This window comes from Trichosurus vulpecula, chromosome 2 (genome assembly GCF_011100635.1).
Source record: "Trichosurus vulpecula isolate mTriVul1 chromosome 2, mTriVul1.pri, whole genome shotgun sequence".
NCBI lineage: Eukaryota > Metazoa > Chordata > Mammalia > Diprotodontia > Phalangeridae > Trichosurus > Trichosurus vulpecula.
In genome coordinates, this window is record NC_050574.1 from 125839021 (window position 1) to 125857358 (window position 18338).

General features: G+C 46.0%; 1 protein-coding gene across 1 annotated transcript in view; it reads right to left on the reverse strand.

Annotated features, from left to right (window-relative positions):
- The window catches only part of LOC118835829 (myelin-oligodendrocyte glycoprotein-like), a 49948-nt gene that overhangs the window by 1736 nt on the left and 29874 nt on the right, over positions 1 to 18338 (reverse strand). Inside the window, exons 4-6 of the mRNA XM_036743111.1 lie at positions 14533 to 14877; positions 4404 to 4757; positions 47 to 163 (exon numbers count right to left, since the gene is read on the reverse strand). Coding sequence (XP_036599006.1) covers positions 47 to 163; positions 4404 to 4757; positions 14533 to 14877 — 816 coding nt within the window. The remainder of the gene's footprint in view (positions 1 to 46; positions 164 to 4403; positions 4758 to 14532; positions 14878 to 18338) is intronic.

The following is an 18338-nucleotide window of genomic DNA, read 5'->3' on the forward strand; positions in this document are numbered from 1 at the left end:
GAGGGTCTGGTGAATAATGGAAGGACTAATGTCTTGAGCCTCTTACCTCTGGTTCTTTGTAGTTTTCTTTCCCAGAAGAAATAAATCACGAAGAGGAAACCGATGAAGACCAAGACTATAGAAACAATCATAGTAAATGTCTTCTGAGATGTGGGGAGATTATCTGAAAATAGATCCCAAAACTTTTGGAATCAGATAAGGGAAACCCTGGTCCCTGATCCCTGTCGCCCAGGTTTGGGGTGGGAGCATAAAGGGCATCAGGATTCAGGAAATCCTGGACAAATGGCTTTGGCATGGAGGGTGCAGCCTTCCTCCCCCCTCCACCAGCCTCTAAACATCCCCCAAAACCAAGCTTCCACAGGACTTCAGAGAAGAGAATATAAGAATTGGAAGAGAGCTTAGAGAGAGTCTAGCCCAGCTGACTCAGTTTACAGAGAGGAAAATGGGAGAGAGAGGCCTTCCATCCTTCAGCTTGTAAGTCCCAGAGCCCGGACTGAAGTCTGGGTCCTCTGACTCCCAATTCAGGCCTCTTCCTACCACTTCACAGCTGTGTCCTTACAGATTGAGACTTTCAGGGGATGATGGGACCTTAGGTCACATCTAGTCCAACCCCACCATTAGACAGAGAGCCAGAGATCAGAGAGGGGAAGAGACTTGTCCAAGGGGTTACGTGGAGGTAAAGACAGACAGGACCGCGCCCCAGATCTCTTGATTCCAGAGGTTGCTCCTCTCTTCTGAATTCTACTCCGGGTTTGGTTCTTACATCGTCATTGAGAAACTCCCTGGTTCTGAGCTGAGCAGGTTGGACTCCAGCAGCCCTAGGGCCAGCCTGCCACTACATTCTCACACTGGTCTAATGCTCTCTCTGTACCTTGGTTTGGTCACCTATAAGAGGAGGGGCATGTAACAGCAACATTGTACTAACAACATCTTTGAGCAACTCATTTGTTTTAATGTGAAGGAAATGTTATTTGCATCCAGAAAAAAACCAGAAAAGTAGAAGTATTTATAGAATGATTTTATATATTGTGTATTTATATATGTATATATATATATATATGTATATATATATGTATATTGGAAGCCATCTCTAGAGTGGGGGGATATGGAAAATGAAAAGAAAATGTTACATAAAACATTATTATATTGTAAAAACAATTGTAAGTTGTATATAATAGATTCGTAGTCTGATGTGCAATCATCAATTTTTTTACTGTTCTACTGTTATAAAAATCCCTGCTTTATTTCCTAAGTTCAGAATAAAATAAATTTAAAAAAATAAGAAGGGGCCAAGGCCTCCTTCTCCTGAAGGTCTTCAACCAGGGCCTGGATGACCCCGTGCCCTGGATTTTTAGACATTTCAGGGGTTTCCTTTCAGTGACTGGTAGGATGAGGCTGTCTCTGAGCTCCCCTCCAGCCCTGAGGTTCTGTGAGGAAGCTGAGTCCTGGTTTGACAGTCCAGTTTGATCCTGAGTGGGAGGCCTCTCCCTTCCCTTCCTTCATCCTCAGAGCTCCTCTGCATCCTCACTCACTCTCTTCTCTTTCTCTGCCCACAGAAGGAGAGGCCTCCCTGCTCATTAAAGCTGATCCCTCTCCTGGTGCCACTGATCCTGTCTCCTTTTCTCCTTCCCTCACCAGGACCCTGTTCCATAATCCTCCCCTTTCTCACACATCTTCTGGGTCTCTTTTCAGTGGCTCCTTCCCATTGGCCTAGGACTCCTCAGTCCTAAGGCTTTCCATGATGTTTTTACCCCCATCCAGTAACTATCCCTTTACTGCTAAAATTGGGGGCAAAGCTGCCAATACTCAAAAAGTCTCTCCTGCCTCGTTACCAATCTCTCCCTTTTATACCCTTCAGTCTGGCTTCCTCTCCCACAATGTTCTCTTGAAATGTTCTCTCCAAAGTCATCATTGACCTCCTAACACATGGATCCTGTGGACTTCCCTGGAGTCCTCATTGTCTTTTACCTCTCTGGAGTGTCTGATATTATTGGCCTTCCCCGACCTCTTTTCAGTTATTTTCTCTTACTCTCCTCCATTGACTTCTGGGACAAGACACTCTCCGGGTTCTCCTGCCATTCCTCTGATAGTTTCTTCTCTGTTTTCTTGAATCTTCATCTCCACCGCATTAAGTTAAGGTGGATGTTGGTCAAGCCTTTGTCTTTAGCCCTCTTATCTCTCAAAGACTGTGCTCTTGGCAATTTTATTCTCCTCCTAAATTAAACTGCCCTTTCAAACCAGGTGACATTCAGATCTCCTTCTCCAGCCCCTACTTTTCTTCTCTGCCAAGACCCTCATCTCCACCTCCCCTCAAGCGGTCTCCATCCAGATGTCTTTTCAGCACTTCACACTCCCCATATCACACCCTGAGTTTATATTTCTTCTTCTTAAACCTGTTCCTCTTGATTTCACCATTCTCATATCAGAGGCACCATGATTCATCCATTTCCCTTTGTTCGAGGAATCTCTGATGCCTACTGTCTTCCTCACCTGGAACATCAAAACCACTGCCAATTTCTCTGCATCCTGCCTCCAGAACAGCTTTCCCAGCCTTCCCTTCCTCTCTATTCTTGCTGGGATCACGCTGGCACAAGCCCCCTCTTACTGCCTGCCTGGCATCTTCAATTAGCTTCCATACTTGATTCCCCACCTCTGCTCCCTCCCTCCATCAGCTGCCAGGCTCCTCTGCCCTGCTCAGGCCATTCCTGCCCTCTAAAAGCTGCAGGGGCTCTGAGCTGTGGAGTTAACCCTACTTAGCTTGGGCTTCTTACTGGGCTAAACCTCCCCAATCTGGTGTCATCCTCCCATTCTAACCTCACCCCTTCTTCCTCCATGTGCTCTGTGATTTGGTCAGACTGGACTAGACCTGGTGCCCTAACAATGCCCTTCTCTTCCCACTACCACGCCTTTGCTCATGCAGTTCCCTGGGCTGGCAATGCCCTTCCTCAGTCTCTTCCTTTCAAATCCGGTGGAATCACCACCACCTCTAGGAAGCCTTACCTGATTCCTGTGTCACTAACACCTTCCCTATCAGTCTTCACATCTCATTTTACACCCTTCTCATACACTTATCTTGTATTACTTTATGTTCCACTTATGTCTTTTGCTTTCTTGCCCTAAGTTGCCTTATCCCTAAACTGAGCACCTTGAGGGCAGGGGGGACCTGTCTTATATGAACTTTTTATCTCCCCCAATAAAATATAGGGAGCTGTACACAGTAGTCATTGAATGGAACTAAATTATATAGGATTGAACCAAATATGTAAATAAATATAAATTGAACTCAATTGCATAGAAATAAAAGTTTTTGCAATTGAACTAAATCATGTTCCAAATGATCTATCCTTTCATTATAGAGAGAGGTCCAGACTAGTTTAATGAAGGAATCTCCTGAAGTGGTTGCATTATTTGAAATCCCACTGCATGTTTCCATTGTGTTGGAACCAATGACCATATTTTACATAATTATGAATTCAATTAGTATGAACAGAACTGTATTAAATTGGGACTACTGATGATCCAGGTGTGTGCATCCATACATTAAGGGCCTATGTCTTTGTCAGTGTGGGAGCAGCTAGAAAGGTCTTTTGTATAGAAGTTGGCACAAAGCATTTCAGTGACTTGCCCTCAGTCATGCAGAGATAATAAGAGTCGGAGGCAGCATCTGGACCCAGCTCTTCCTGCCTCTAAGGTCACCACACCATCTACTCTGCCACACTCCCTTTCACTCTGTCATATACTAACTTTTTTAAGTGGGTTGAGCATCATACTTCCCCAGCTCCATCAAGGCATGAGGCCAGGTATTCTTCCCTTCTCTTCCCTACATCCTCGCCTAGCATGGGGCTGGGCATGGAGTAGGCATCTAGTAAACATTTGTCACTAGGCCAATGTGGATGGAAGCCATGCAGACGACAGTCAAGAAAGCCTCAGACCCTTTGTATCCTACTTAGTGTATGGCTTTTGAGTGCCTGGTGAGTCATGGAATCTTTGAAAGAGAGAATAAAATCATCCCCATTTTTGAGCTCCAGGACAGAAGTGAGGCCTCCATCTTTTAGGGGGAAACATCAGGCCTGAAGGATCCAAGGGGACAAAAAAAATTAAAACCCTGGATTAAGACTCACTTCCCAAAGCTAGTTTGTCCCTTTCTCAAAGTCTGTGATTTCACACAGGCAGGATCCAAGGGATGTGTCAGGGAGAAGAAAATGGCCAGCTCTAGAGGGAGAAGAGCTGAGTCTCATTCCCAGCCCAGGCATTTCCAAATTGTATGATCTTGTGCAAAGTCCCTCCCCAATCAGGGCCCCATTTTCCTCACTTTTTAAATGGGGGGGGTTGACTCTTTAAAATCACCCTCAGCTCTAACAGTCTGTGCTTCAGAAAAAACCCATGAGCCCTGCAGGACCTACCTGCTACCTGCAGTTCAAGTTGTGCTTCATCACAATTGTCATGTGACAGGACACAGCAAGTGTATGGACCAGAGTCAGAGACCAGGACCTGCTGGATCCTCAAGGTCACCTTCCCCTCAGCCATGTCCTGTTTCAGCAGTTCCGTCCTTCCTTGTAACTCAGCACCCTGTGATTCCTCCAGCTTCTCCCCAGTGGGGTACCTGAGCACAAGGGTCTGGTTTCTGAACCAGTTCACAGCCATGTCCCGAGCATCCATCTTAGGGGAGACTTCACAGGAGAGTCTGACGTCTTCCCCCTGCTTGGCCTGAATGAGCTGAGCAGGGCAAATCACAGAGAATATTCCTTTCTGGCATTCTAGGGACAGAGAAGAAGAAAATCAGGTGACAATGTAGGCCAATGATTAAGAATATTTGCTTGTTTAGTTGGAGGGTCCTAGCAGAGGCAGGTCTGACTTCTGGATCAGCTGCTGCTCTGCTGTGAGCCCACTTCTGGGCAAATCCCTTTGCTTCCTGTGATCTCCTTGGAGACAAGACATTTTCTCTCCTGTTTCCTGGTCAGAAAGTAGGGAAGCTTTTTGGATGCTGGAGGTTTAGGGGTCTGGACAGGAAAGCAACAAATGCCATCAATGGTCTTGAGGGAGGTACTGTATTAGCCTCTGCTCTGAAGCTGGCCATGGGTCACTGACGAGTGCAGAGGGAGCCCAGGCTCCTGGGTTGGTGTCTGCCTGGCCCTTATGTGATTATTGGGTGTGCAGCTAAGTGAGAAGGAGGGTGGGCCACAGAGCCAGGTGAGGGCTCCATGTGCAGGAGTAGTGCAGCCCACTGGGGAGTTGTGGAGTCTGGTCATCTTACTAGATGGATAGGTCTGTCAGGTGTCCTCGTATGGGTCTTCCCTGGCTAGCATTGCCAAGGGTCTCATCCACTCATTCTTGCCGAGGTGTTATGACAGAAGATGGCTTAGTGTGCTTAGTGTACCTAGACTTTAACAGAACACTCCCAGACTGTAATGAACAGAGAATCTATGAGAACTGAGAGAGTTGGCTTCTGGACCTGGCACTGCCCTCACCCTCCTTTGTGACTACAGGCAAGTCCTTCCTCCCTCCCCATCATTTTCAGAAACCTCTTGGTCATTTTCCACCTTGATGCTGTGGGTCCATCATCTCCACCCAGCCTCAAACACTCTCCTTACCTTTCCACATCTGGCCCTGAGTTCTGTAACTGAAACAACACTAACCGTTGCCTCTGGGGAAAGTGTGTCAATGGACTGCCCCACTGCTCCCCTCTCCAAACTCCCCAAAGCACACCTCCCTTCCCTGGCCACCACTCCCCTCTTCCTGTTGTCTCTCCTGTTGGAATGGAAGCTCCATGAGGGCAGGGACTACCTCACTTTTGTGTTTGTGTATCCAATGCTGGCATGTAGTACGTATTTAATAAATGGTTTTTTTATTTCTAGCTATTCAATTACCTGATTAGGTGTTTCCACACCACTTTTTTGTTCATTCATTCTCTAGGCTTCAATTTCTTCCTCTGTAAAATGAGGGAGATTGAAACAATGCCCTCTAAGGCCCCTTCTAGTTTTAATTATGCGGATGATTTCAAAATTACTAAACTCTCAGCTGTAGTGTATATCTTTTCTCTTTTTTCCCACTTAATAGTATTTTAATTTTTCCAATTACATGTAAATATAATTTTCTACATTCACTATGATAAAATATTGAGTTCCCAATTATCTGAAAATTATCCATTTTGCCTTTCATAAAGTTCTCTTTCTCTTGTTTGGTCATAAATTCTTCACTTCTCCATATTTCACAGGTGAACTATTCCTTGCTCTCCTAATTTGCTTATAGTATCACTCTTTATGTCTAAATCATGTACCCATTTTGATCTTATTTTGGTATAACATGTAAGGTGTTGGTCTATGCCTAGTTTTGCCATATTATTTTCCAGTTTTCCCAGTAGCTTTGGTCAAATATTGAGTTCTTATCCCAGAATCTGAGTCTTTGGGTTTGTCAAAGAGTAGATTACTGTAGTCATTGACTATTGTGTCTTGTGTACTTAATCTATTCCACTGATCCACCATTCTATTTCATTGCCAGGACCAAATACTTTTGATGATTAAGACTTTATAACGTAATTTTATATATAATATAAATAATATAATATAATATAATATAATATAATATAATATAATATAATATAATATAATATAATATAATTTTAGATCAAGTGTGGCTAGGCTACCTTTCTTTGCATTTTCCTATGGATTTCCTTGATGTTCTTGACCTTTTGTTCTTCCAGATGAATTTTGTCCTTTTTTCTAGCTCTACAAAATAAGTTTTTGATAGTTTCATTGGAATGGCACTGAATAAGTACATTAATTTAGGTAGAACTGTCATTTTTATTATTAGCTCAGCCTACCCATGATCAATTGATAATTTTCGAATTGTTTGGATCTGACTTTATTTGTGTGAAAAGTGTTTTGTAATTGTTTTCATACAGTTCCTGTGTTTGTTTTGGCAGGCAGACTCCCAAATATTTTATATTGTCTACAATTATTTTAAATGGAATTTCTCTATGACTGGTTGCTGGACTTTGTTAATAACATTTACAAATGCCCCCATGATACAGACCTTTCTTCCCAACCTTCTAAGTTCTCTTGGGCCATAATATTATTTCACCACATCCTTTGGTTGGTTCTGCCACTCCAGAATTCATTTTGTGGTGTCATTTGAAAGTTGTTTAGAGGGGAATTTGGAAGCATTGAGGTGAGTCCCTGCATTCACTACATCATCATGCCTCCTTTTTGTTGCTTTTAGATATGCTTATGAGACCTCCACCATAGCAAGTCTCAATCACACCTGAGGCCCCAGATGCCATCCTATTGATTGGCATACTAGCTTATGTCTCTCTGAACTAGAGGGACAAATGGTGATGGTGATGGGAGGGGATCTTAACCAAGGTTGGAGAGGTGGAGGAGTCTGGATCAACGGGCTTTATTCTTTTTGTGCCATTTTTCCAAATACCATCACACCTACACCATTAAACCTGTCTGAGGATTAATCTGTCTATCTGTAAAATGGAGATTATTGATACTATTCTACCTGTATCACACAAGTATTAGGCAGGAAATAAATATAGATTTGTGACTATTATGTTCCAGACACTGTGCTATGGGCTTTGGAAATACTATCTCATTTGAGCCTAACAACAACTCTGTAAGACAGGTACTGTTATTACTCCTTTTTACAGTTGAGGAAACTGAGTCAGAGAGAGGTTAAATGATGTGCCCAGTGGACCACCTCTGCTGCCTCTATCACCTCTGGGAGTAGTAGTAGTCAACACCATCTTCATGAACCTAAAGATATATTAGAAATAGTAGCTGGTATTATTATCGAAATCATTCTGCCAAGGGTCAGAGACTCTGCATCTTTTGATACCTACAATCACATAGATCCCATAGACATTGGGAATCTCACTTGTCTCATCTAAAAATTCATCCTCTTTCCCTCCAATCCCCCAACCCGCTTCTTCCAAATGTCCCACCTTCTGTTGAGCACACCACTGTTCTTCTCATTCAATGAGGATCACAGTCCTCCTCACCTCCTTCCTGTCTCCTCCCACATAGGCAGACTCCTGTCAGTTCTGGAAGTTTCTGCCTCCACAACATTTCTCACTTCCTTCCTCTCCCTCCACTCAGGGAGCCCCAACACTCGTTCTGCCCTCCTCATCTCTCCTGGAATACCTGCCATGGCCTCTTACAGGTCTCATGTCAAGTCTCTCCCCTTCCATCCATCCTCCACTCAGCTGCCAAAGTCTTTTTTCTGAAGGGGAGGTCTGACTGTGTCTGTCCCTGCTCAAGAAACTTTAGTGGTTCCCAGGTACTTCTAAGATCAAAAGAAAATGCTGCCATCTTTTACACCCTCCAAACCTCGTCCAAATCTCCCAGCCCAGCCTTGTCACCTCACTTTCCTCCATGTATACTATGGTCCAGTCATACTGGCCTTACTCTTCTCACACATGACACTGCTCTCCATCTCTCCTGCCTCTGGGTTTTTGCACTGCCTGTACCTCCTGCCTGTAATGCTGTCCCTCCTCCCCTCTGCCTCTTGGCTGCCTTGGCTTCATTCCAGACTCAGCTCACTTCCTCCTGTAGGAGGCCAGTCCTGGTTCTCCCCTCCTTGCACCTGCTGCTGGTTCCCCTCAAGATGCCTCCAATGGCCTTGTCTCCACCTGACGTCTGCAGCTCTTTGCAGGTTGTTTCTCCCATGCCAAGGTGAGCTCCTTGAGGGCAGGGCCCCTGTGGAGGCTTTTCTGTTTACCCCCAGTGCTTACCATGATGCCAGCCACATGGTGATAATAAGAATCCCTCACATTCCTGTAGCACCTACTAGGTGCCAGACACTGTGCTAAGGGCTTTATCATTATTCTCTCACTGATCCTCACAGCAGCCCTCCTCGTAATAATGATACCAGGAACATTAATAAGCATGGTAGTGTGTATACAGCCCTCAACATTTCCAAAGCACCCTCCATGGGTGATCTCACTTGGTCCTCCTAACAGCCCTGGGGGTAGGAAGGTGCTAGGTGGGGTAAACAGAGCACTGCACTTGGAGGCAGGAAGACCTGAGTTCTAATCCAGCCTCAGACACTCACTAGCCCCTCCACCTCTGCCTGCCTCGGGGTGCTCGTGGGTAAACCTGAATCAGAAAAAGCCCCCCCTGCCAGGGCCGAGGATGAAAAGGAAGCATTTTGTCAAGTGCTCTGCAAACCTCCCAGGGCCACAGACAGGCTGGTTGTTATTGCTCCCACATTACTGATGAGGAAACTGAGGCTGAGAGAGTTGGAGTGACTTGCCCAGGGTCTACGGTTAGTAAATGTCTGGCAGGATTTGGATTCCCGTGTGCCCAGCTCCTCGTCTGAGTGTCTGCTCTGCCACCAAGATGCCTCCAGGGCTTAATGAATGCTTGTTGACTGACTGACTGACTGACTGTGCTCCTGACTCTAGATCCCCCCTGCAATGCCCCTTCCCACTTGGCCCGGGCTCTAGGCTCATGTTATTTATACCTAGAAGTGACCACACCACTCCTCTCTTGACACGTCTTCAGTGGTTTTCTAGTTCCTTCTGGGTTCTCCTCCTGGCATTCAAAGCCCCCTACAATCTGGTGCCCCCCTGCCCTTCCCATCTATTGCGCTTGGCTCCACTCCTAGTACTCTGGGCTCTGGCTACACTGGACAGCTCAAGGTCCCCTGAAGATACTAGCTCTTCTCAGCTACCATGCCTCTGCTCATGAGGCCACTAGGTGGCGCAGTGGGTAGAGCTCTAGTCCTAGAGTCAGTAGACCTGACCCTGATCTCAGACACTTATTAAATGGGTGACCTGAGCAAGGCATTGCATATGTCTGCCTCAGTTTTGTTATCTGTAAGATGGGGATAAATTAGCCCCTAACTCTTTGCATCTCTCCTGCCCTATGTAGCTCAACTCCTCCTCCTGCCAGGCACCTCCTCCTCCTCTCCTCCCCTTTCTCATTAACCCCTTACAGTCTGGCTTCTGCCCTCCTCCCTCCACTGACACTGCTCTCTCCAGTTACCAAGAGTCACGTATCTGCCACATCCAGGAACCTCTTCTCAATCCTCCTCCTCCTTGTTCTCTCTGCAGCTGTTGACATCGCTGATCATGCTCTCTAACTAGATGCCCTCATCCCTCTAGGTTTTCAGGACACCCCTCTCTGTCCTGGTGTCCTCCTCCCTAGCTGCCTGCTCCTTCCCTGCCTCTTTCCTGGATCCTCACCCAGGTGCTGCCCTCTCCCTGGAGGTGTCTCTCAGGGTGCTATCCCCAGGGCTCTTCTCCTCTTCCTCTGTAGGACTTCCCTGTTTATCTCATCAGCCCCCAGGGATTTAATCACTGTCTCTCTGCTGGTGATCCTCAAATCTACCTTTCCTGCCCCAGTCTGTCTGCTGACCTCCAATGCCAGATCTCCCTCTGCCTTTCAGACATCTCAGTCTAGGTCCAGTAGACCTCTTAAACTCAGCATGTCCTAAACAGGACTCATCATCTTTCCCCTACAAGCTCCCCATGTCCTGTCCTATGACTGTAGAGGACACCACCCACCTCCCAGCCCCTTAGCTTCACACCCTGGCGGTCATCCTGGATTCCTCACTGTCTCTAATCCCCCACATCCAGTCCTTTGTCAAGGCTTCTCGATCTCGCCTTTGAAACCTCTCTTTTGTAGGCCCCTTGTCTGCTCTCACACAGGCACCACCTGCACCACACAGCCACCACCTGGTGCAGTCCTTCCTCACCTCATACCTTGATTACTGCAATAGCAGCTGGTGTCTGCCTGGCTCACATTTCTCCTCACTCCAGTCCACTCTCATCCAGCCACTAAAGGGATTTTCCTAAAGTCTGATACTGTCCCTCTGCTACTCATTAAACACCCATGGCTCCCTATTACCTCAGAGAGAAAATTCAACATGCCCTGGTCTGAATTCACAGCCTTCCACATACCAGACCCCTCCTACCACCCTGATCTTTTCAGTCTTACTCCCCAACACATGCTCTTCAATCCAGGGACACAGGCGTCCTGGCCATCCCACAAACAAGACATTCCCTCTCTCAGCTCTGGCCATTCTCTCTGGCTGTTCCCCAGGCCCAGAACGTTCCCCCTTCTCCACTCTAATGATTGACCTCCCTGGCTTCCTTCAAGTCCCAACAGAAACCTCGCCTTTGACAGAAAGCCTTTGCCAACCCCTCTTAATGCCAGCGCCTTCCCATTGTCTTTATTCCTTATTCATCCTGCGTGTGCTGTGCTTTGTGTGTGTTTGCCAGCTTGGGGTCTCCCCATTAGACTGTGAGCTGGGACTCTTTTTACAAACTCTTTATATTCCCAGTGCTCTGCATAGTGCCTGGTGCATAGTAGGTGCTTAATAAAAGTTATTGATTGATTGATTGATTCTTTAGAAAGTGCTTTGTCACCATTGAACCATTCTAGAAATGGTAGCCATGATGATGATGATGATGATGATGATGATGAAGATGATTATGTCTCCTGTCAGTGGCATGCCTTCCTCCTTTCTCTTTCTATTCCACTGCCTCCCATCCTCTACAGCCCATCTCGGATGCCACTGCCCATAGAAAGCCTTCCCTGGTCCCCTGTCTATAACGATCCTCACTTTTAAATATTACCTAGGACTGAGGGTCATATACAGAAGGTGATTAATGTTTGCTGAATTTAATCAAGCAGCATTTAATTTTCCTCCCTGCTAGTGCCCTTAGCATATATTACTGATTATACTTATTTGTGAGTCTCACCTCCTTACTCGAGACAAAGCTCCATGAGGGCAGTGTTTTGGTTCAATGTAAACATTTCTTCTCCCTCAGCACTAAGCTCAGGGCCATGAAAACAGTAAATGGTTAATAAATAATAACAGCAACAAAAATAATAAGACCTCACATTTGTATAGTGCCTTTTAGGGTAGCTGGGTGGCTCCATGGATGGAGCATTCCGCCTGGCATCAGAAAGACCTGAGTTCAAATTCTGCATCAGACACGTCCTAGCTCTGTGAGTCTGGGCAAGTCACTTAACCTTGTTTGCCTCAGTTTCCTCATCTGTCAAATGAGCTGGAAAAAACAAATGGCAAACCACTGCAGTATTTCTGCCAAGAAAACCCCAAACGTGGCTGCAGAGAGTTGGGCAGGGCTGGAACAACAGAACAACGTCAATAAGACAGTGAAACGAATAATGTTTCATTTGATCCCCACAACATCCCTGGAGAGTAAAAGCTCTTAATATGCTCATTTTGCAGATGGTGAAACTGAGGCAGACTGAGGTGAATGACTTGCCCTGGATCATACACCTGGTAAGTGTCTGAGTCTAGATGAGGATTCAGGTTTTCCTACCTCCAGGTCTTTTAATTGAATTAATTATACTCTGGATAATTATTCAGAAGCTCAGTATATCATGTCTAATATTTTGTTTTACATACACATACCTACATATATATATATATGTATAAGGATATATCTATTTTTTAGGCAATTAGGGTTAAGTGACTTGCCCAGGGTCACAGAGCTAGTAGGTGTCTGAGGCCAGATTTAAACTCAGGTCCTCCTGACTCAAGGGCCAGTGCTCTATCCACTGTGCCACCCAGCTGCCCTATATGTACATCATCTGGTGCCTCCACCCTCATTTTCCCATAGACTATAAACCCCTTAGGAGCAAGATTCATGGGGCCTTCTTTTGTCTTCCCAACAATACTTTGCTGGACACACAGGAGACATTTACTGAATATTTGTGGTTGGACTGCTGTGCATAGAATGTGGGCAGAAGACCAGAGAGAAGACCTTGGCTACTCCACACCCTCCTCAGTCTGTGGACTTGGGTGTCAGTCTAGGCCTTTATCCCAGTTCTCTGAGTCCAGGCCAGAGAGCAGATCCCCCAACCTGTCAGTGGGAAACCCCAGGCCTGAATGATCTCCCTGTGGGGAGAGCTCCCCATGGTTTTAGAAAGCTCAGAGGGACCTGGGCTTCCACCAGACAGGAGCATCTGGCTTTCTTTGTCTTTGTTCTTTCTTTTGCTAGAGAGAAAATGGGTTGAGAAAGGCCCTGAAAGGCTGAGACTAAACAGGCGATAATGGTTTGTAATCATTGTAATATGTTCCTGGGTTTATTGAATCTACAAAATGTAGTATTTAGGGATGATTGTGATTGTCTTTGAGTCTGTGGGATTGTGTATGACCCTGCACCATTGGCTGCTCTCAGAGTCCTTCCTGTAGGGCTCTGGGGAAGCAGATGAAAGGAAGTCCCTCATGGCTGCCCAGAGACCGCAGAGGATTGTTCTGAACTGGGGACAAGAACTGGGTTGAAAGTACATTCCTGCCTATTAAAGACACAAATATTTGAAATGGAGGGAGATGGAGAAGGGAGCTTTGCTTTATGCCTGCCCAGCTGACTCAACCTGGAGGGACCTATGTGGGAGATTCCAGGGGCCTGTGTTAGGGTCAAACCATTCTGTATTTCCTTACCACTGGGGTGGGACTAGCCTCTTTCTGTAGACTGCAGAGCTGGTAGAGGCTGTGCCTTGAAAATCACCAGACTGAGATTCATTCTACGCTCTGTCTCTGTCTGTCTGTCTTTCTGTCTCTGTCTTTCTCTGTCTCTGTCTCTGTCTCTCTCTCTCTCTCTGTCTCTGTCTCTCTCTCTCTCTCTCTCTCTCTCTCTCTCTCTCTCTCTCTCTCTCTCTCTCTCTGTCTCTCTCTCTCCCTCTTTCCCTCTCTTTCCTTCTAGCTGTGTCCAGGGGAAGTGAAAGTCCTATTCACCCATAGGGTACAAATATCATGAACTGAGCTGGGTAAGGAAGAATGTTCTTTCCTTCCCCAATCTAGGCTTTGTGTCCCTCCAGAAAGAGGCTTAGGGTGTGGGTAGGGGCTGTTTGATGGTCTTTTACACTTGTAGGCACAGATTTGGGATTCTCTATGCCACCAAAACCCAAGCCATGGAGACCTTGGAGGGAAGTATCAAAGCCTAATGCTGCTACCAACCCGGAAGGGAAGACCTGAGAAGCCAGGGTGTCTGGGACTTTAGTCCAAAGGGCTTTTAGAAGTGGAACTTGGTGGGACTACACTATGTAGGAACTGGGCTAAGCTATGAATCGGAATGCCCACCATCCCCCAACTCTCTAGAGACTGAAATGGGCTGTGTGGGAAGGACGATGATCTCGGGTGTCAGGGAAAGTGTCATTTGTACATTTGTTCTCATGACACTGTACCATTAATTATTACTGTAGAAAAAGTAATCAGACTATGAAGTGGTTTCATGGACTAAAGGACAGAAGGCCTCTAAAATTGGGGGAACATCATTGGAGGGCTTGAGCCAACGACAGAGCAGCTGAATATCCCAAACCCCATTAAAGGTACCAGAGGATCCTGAAGGCTGAAAGATAACAGACCTGGCCTTCAGTCAGTGGGAGCCTGGCGGGTCCCTGTGACAGAAATAGTAACCCACAACGTAGTTGGGAGACTCCAGTGAGACAATATGTAGAAAGGACTTTGGGCATTCTAAAGATCTGTGCCAATACCAATGTCTGAAGGTCTTTTCCAGCTCTAGAGAAATCCCATGACCCAGGTAGGACCAACCTGCTACCTGAAGGTCAAAGCTGGTTTCGTTGTAAAAGGTGCCTCTCTGGAAATAACACGTGTACAGGCCGGCGTCAGAGAGCTGGACCCGGTGGATGATCATGGTCACCTTCCCCTCAGCCATGTCCTCTCTCAGCATCTCTGTCCGCCCCTGGAATGCAGGGGCCTGGACTTCCTTTATCTCCTGCCCCATGCGGTATATGTGCACAACCAGCGGACCTCTGACCCACTTCACAGTCATTCCTTGAGCATCCATCTTTGGGGAGAGATGACAGGGGAGATGGACGTCTTTCCCCACAAAGGCCAGGATGGGCTGGATCACAGGGCCAGATACTGTGAATGTTCCTGTGTGGGGAACCAGGGACAAAACAGCAGAGAATCAGAGAACACTGGCGTGGAGGAGTTAATGTGGCCTTCAGAGCATGGGTCAGGGCAGCCCAGGACAATGGAGCTCTGAGTGTGTTCCTGCCCAGGCCCTCCTCTGCTTTTAGCCCCTCTTTGGTGAAATCACTTTTCACACTGTGACCTATCTGTGAGATGGAGACAAGACCTTCTCCCCCTTCACTGCCTTGTATATTCAGGGAACTGGGACAATCTGACTAGGGGCTGAAAGTTTGGAGTGGAGGCAGGAAGGCAACAGCTCCTGTCAATGGCCCCCTGGAGGCACCTGCCTCTGCCCCTCCACTGAGGCTACCCAGAGAGAACTTACTAAAGCAGAGGAAGCCCAGGCTTCTGGTCTGGGGTTGGACTTGCCTTCATCCTGTGCCTGTGCAGCTGAGTGCTTTAGAAGGAGGCTGGGCCAGATAGCTGTGGGAGACCCACCCCTATGTGACAGAGCAGTACAGCTCAGAGGGGAGGAGGAGTGTGATTCTGGGAATGTGGGGAGTGTCCAGGGCATTACTATACTGATGGCATCCTGGGTAACTGGGCCGGGAAGGAAAGGATTTGAGTTCAAATATCAGCCCTGCTGATGACTTGCTGTGTGACTTTGGATGAGCCACTAGACTGCTCTGGGCCTCTATTTCCTCAGTAAAATAAGAGAATTGAATTCAAGGATCTCTGCAGCCTTTCCCAGGTCTAAAATTATGCTTCCATCTTTGTTTTGTCTTTGGTTGTATTTGTCACTGGAGAGAATCTCCCTGCAGCAATTTGGTACAGAGTCCACAAAAAAGCTGGCCTTTCCCCCTCCTTGTCAGAAGGGAAGAAACAGCTGATCCCTCAGTGACACAGTCTAACTTTCCTATTTTCTTGGGTGGGTCTGGATGAGAACTGGTGGAACCCTTGCACCTATGGAGGGCATTTGTTCTAACAACCTCATTCACACACATATCAAGAAGGCAGGTACTAGTCTAGACACCAGCTCCCCTAGAAGTCTGCCCATCAGAGGGAGGCAGGAGTGGGGAATGGTCAGTGCTGGGATTAGATGGCAGAGCTCCTGGGATGCAGATTGCATGAGACATTCATCTCGTCGACACCACTGATCCTGGGCCTCCTCTAGCCCTGGCACTTCTTTCTAGCTGAAACCTCCATCCAGGTCCTGTTTTCCTAAGTGCCTTGTATGTGGCATTTCCATGAAAAGCTCTGGGACCTGACCTGGCTTGGCCTGAGGTTTTGTTCCGAACCTTTCATTCTTGCTCTTTTTTCCCCAATGGTGGCTTTCCTTAGGCCCAGGGTCTTAATCACCAGCACATGTGTTGCGACAATCTGCTAGCAGCTGTTGTAGGGGAGCGTACGACCCAACAACAACCAGCACACAGAAAGCTGCCAACATAGGTTCTTTTGATCTGCTTTACTAAGGAAAGCAACGTTAAGCGGTTAACAATTTTACTTTAATTCAGCATACAAATATCATTCACTTAGTTCATGGAAAAAGACAGCACCCTGAACTTCAGAGCAAATATAAACAAATTACAAACATCAACAGACAGACCTTGTGTGATTCAAATCTCAATGCATAGTTACCAGAGTTTAGCAAAGTCCGAACATTTGGGTTTACAAGCTGGAGGGCTCTTAATTACAGTGACCCAGAGACTCCACATCAGCACTCCTCCAAGAGTGAGAGCCCCAAGAAAATAGCTCTGTTCTCTCTTTTTATACACTCTTTAGTTGTCATCAAATGTCATCTGAGCGACCAGAACTTAGGTTCCTACTATTGGCTCTGGACTGAGCAACTCCCCTTAGCACTCTGAGGGCTTCACGCCCACATAGGTTTAGCACCCAGCAGATAGGGATTTCCGCCTGGGGTTTAGCACCTAGTAAGACTCAATCAAAGACACCCAACTTAATTGATATTACAACATGTTGGTCCCCTTGGTGGGGAAGGGAAGGAGAGTTTGCAAAGTGCTTTGTTGAGCCTCTGAAGAAAACCTACCTAAGACATTAGAGTCTTTCAGACCTCACTTAATGTCTCTTCTTCCCTCTGGATAAGACAGAAATCAGAGAAGTCCTGTAAGCCACAGAGAAGCAAAATCCTGGGAATGCTGTAACCAGAATGGCCTTTGTTTTCTTTGAGTGACTCAATTTATCTCAGTGAGCTTTACTAGGTGCTAAGCCCCAGGCCCAAACCCCATTAGATGTTGACGTAATCCATGTGGATGTGAACCTCCCAGGGTCCTAAGGGGAGGGGCCAACTCAAGAACCAATCACCAGAGACTGAGCTCTGGTGATTCAGATGAAGTTTGATGTCTGAAGTCCTATAAGAAGGGAGAACAGAGCCATTTGTGCGGGGCTCCCGAGATAGTGTTGATGAGCAGGCTCCGGGCAGCTGTAGCTAAGGAGCCCTACAGCTTGTAAACCCGGATGCTGAAACTTTGTTGAACTCTGGTAACTATGTGTTGGGATTTGAGTCAGACAAAGTCTGTTGATGTTTGAAATTTGCTTGCATTTTGTTTTGAAGTCCAGGGTGCCAGTTTTTTCCCGTGAACTAACTGAATGCTGTTTGTATGTTGAATTAAAAGTAAGCTTGTCAACCTCTTCACCTTGCTATCCTTAATTAAGCAGATCGAAAGAACCTGTGCTGTTGGCAGCTTTCTGGGTGCTGGCTGTGGGTGAATCTTATACCCCCACAGAAGCTGCTAGCCAGACTGTTAAAACAAATGCTCAACAGAATATCTGTAGATTTAGATTCACACCCGCTTCTATCACGTCATGTTCAGCAAATCCCAACCAGCCCCAACCTTAGTTGCCTTGCTTATAAAATGAGGATTTGGTGTTTTATCCTGCTTAGAGTTACATGTCTTACTCTCTCTTCTTGGTTTTGTTTGTGACATATAGCAATGCTGATGATTTGTGTGGATTTACTTTATATCCTGCTACTTTGCTAAAATTATTAATTTTTTCAATTAACTTTTTTAGTCTTTGGGATTTTCCAAGTGCATCATCATATCATCTGCAAAAGGGAGAATTTTATTACCTCATTCCCTACTTTGATTCCTTCTTTTTCTTTCTCTTTTATTTCTATTGCTAGGATTTCTAATATAATATTTAATAATGGTAACAGTGGGCATCCTTGCTTCATCCTTGCTTTTTATCAATTTAAGGAAAAATCCATTTTTACCTATACTTTCAAGTGTTTTTTTTATAGAAATGAATGTTGTATTCCCCAGTTGATAAATGGTCAAAGGACATGAACAGGCAGTTTTTAGAGGAAGAAATTAAGGATATCTATAGTTGTATGAAAATTGCTCTAAACCACTATTGATTAGAGACATACAAATCAAAACAACACTTAGGCACCACATCTCTCCTGTCAGATTGGCTAACATGACAAAACAGAAAAATTATAAATGCTGGAGAAGATATGGGGA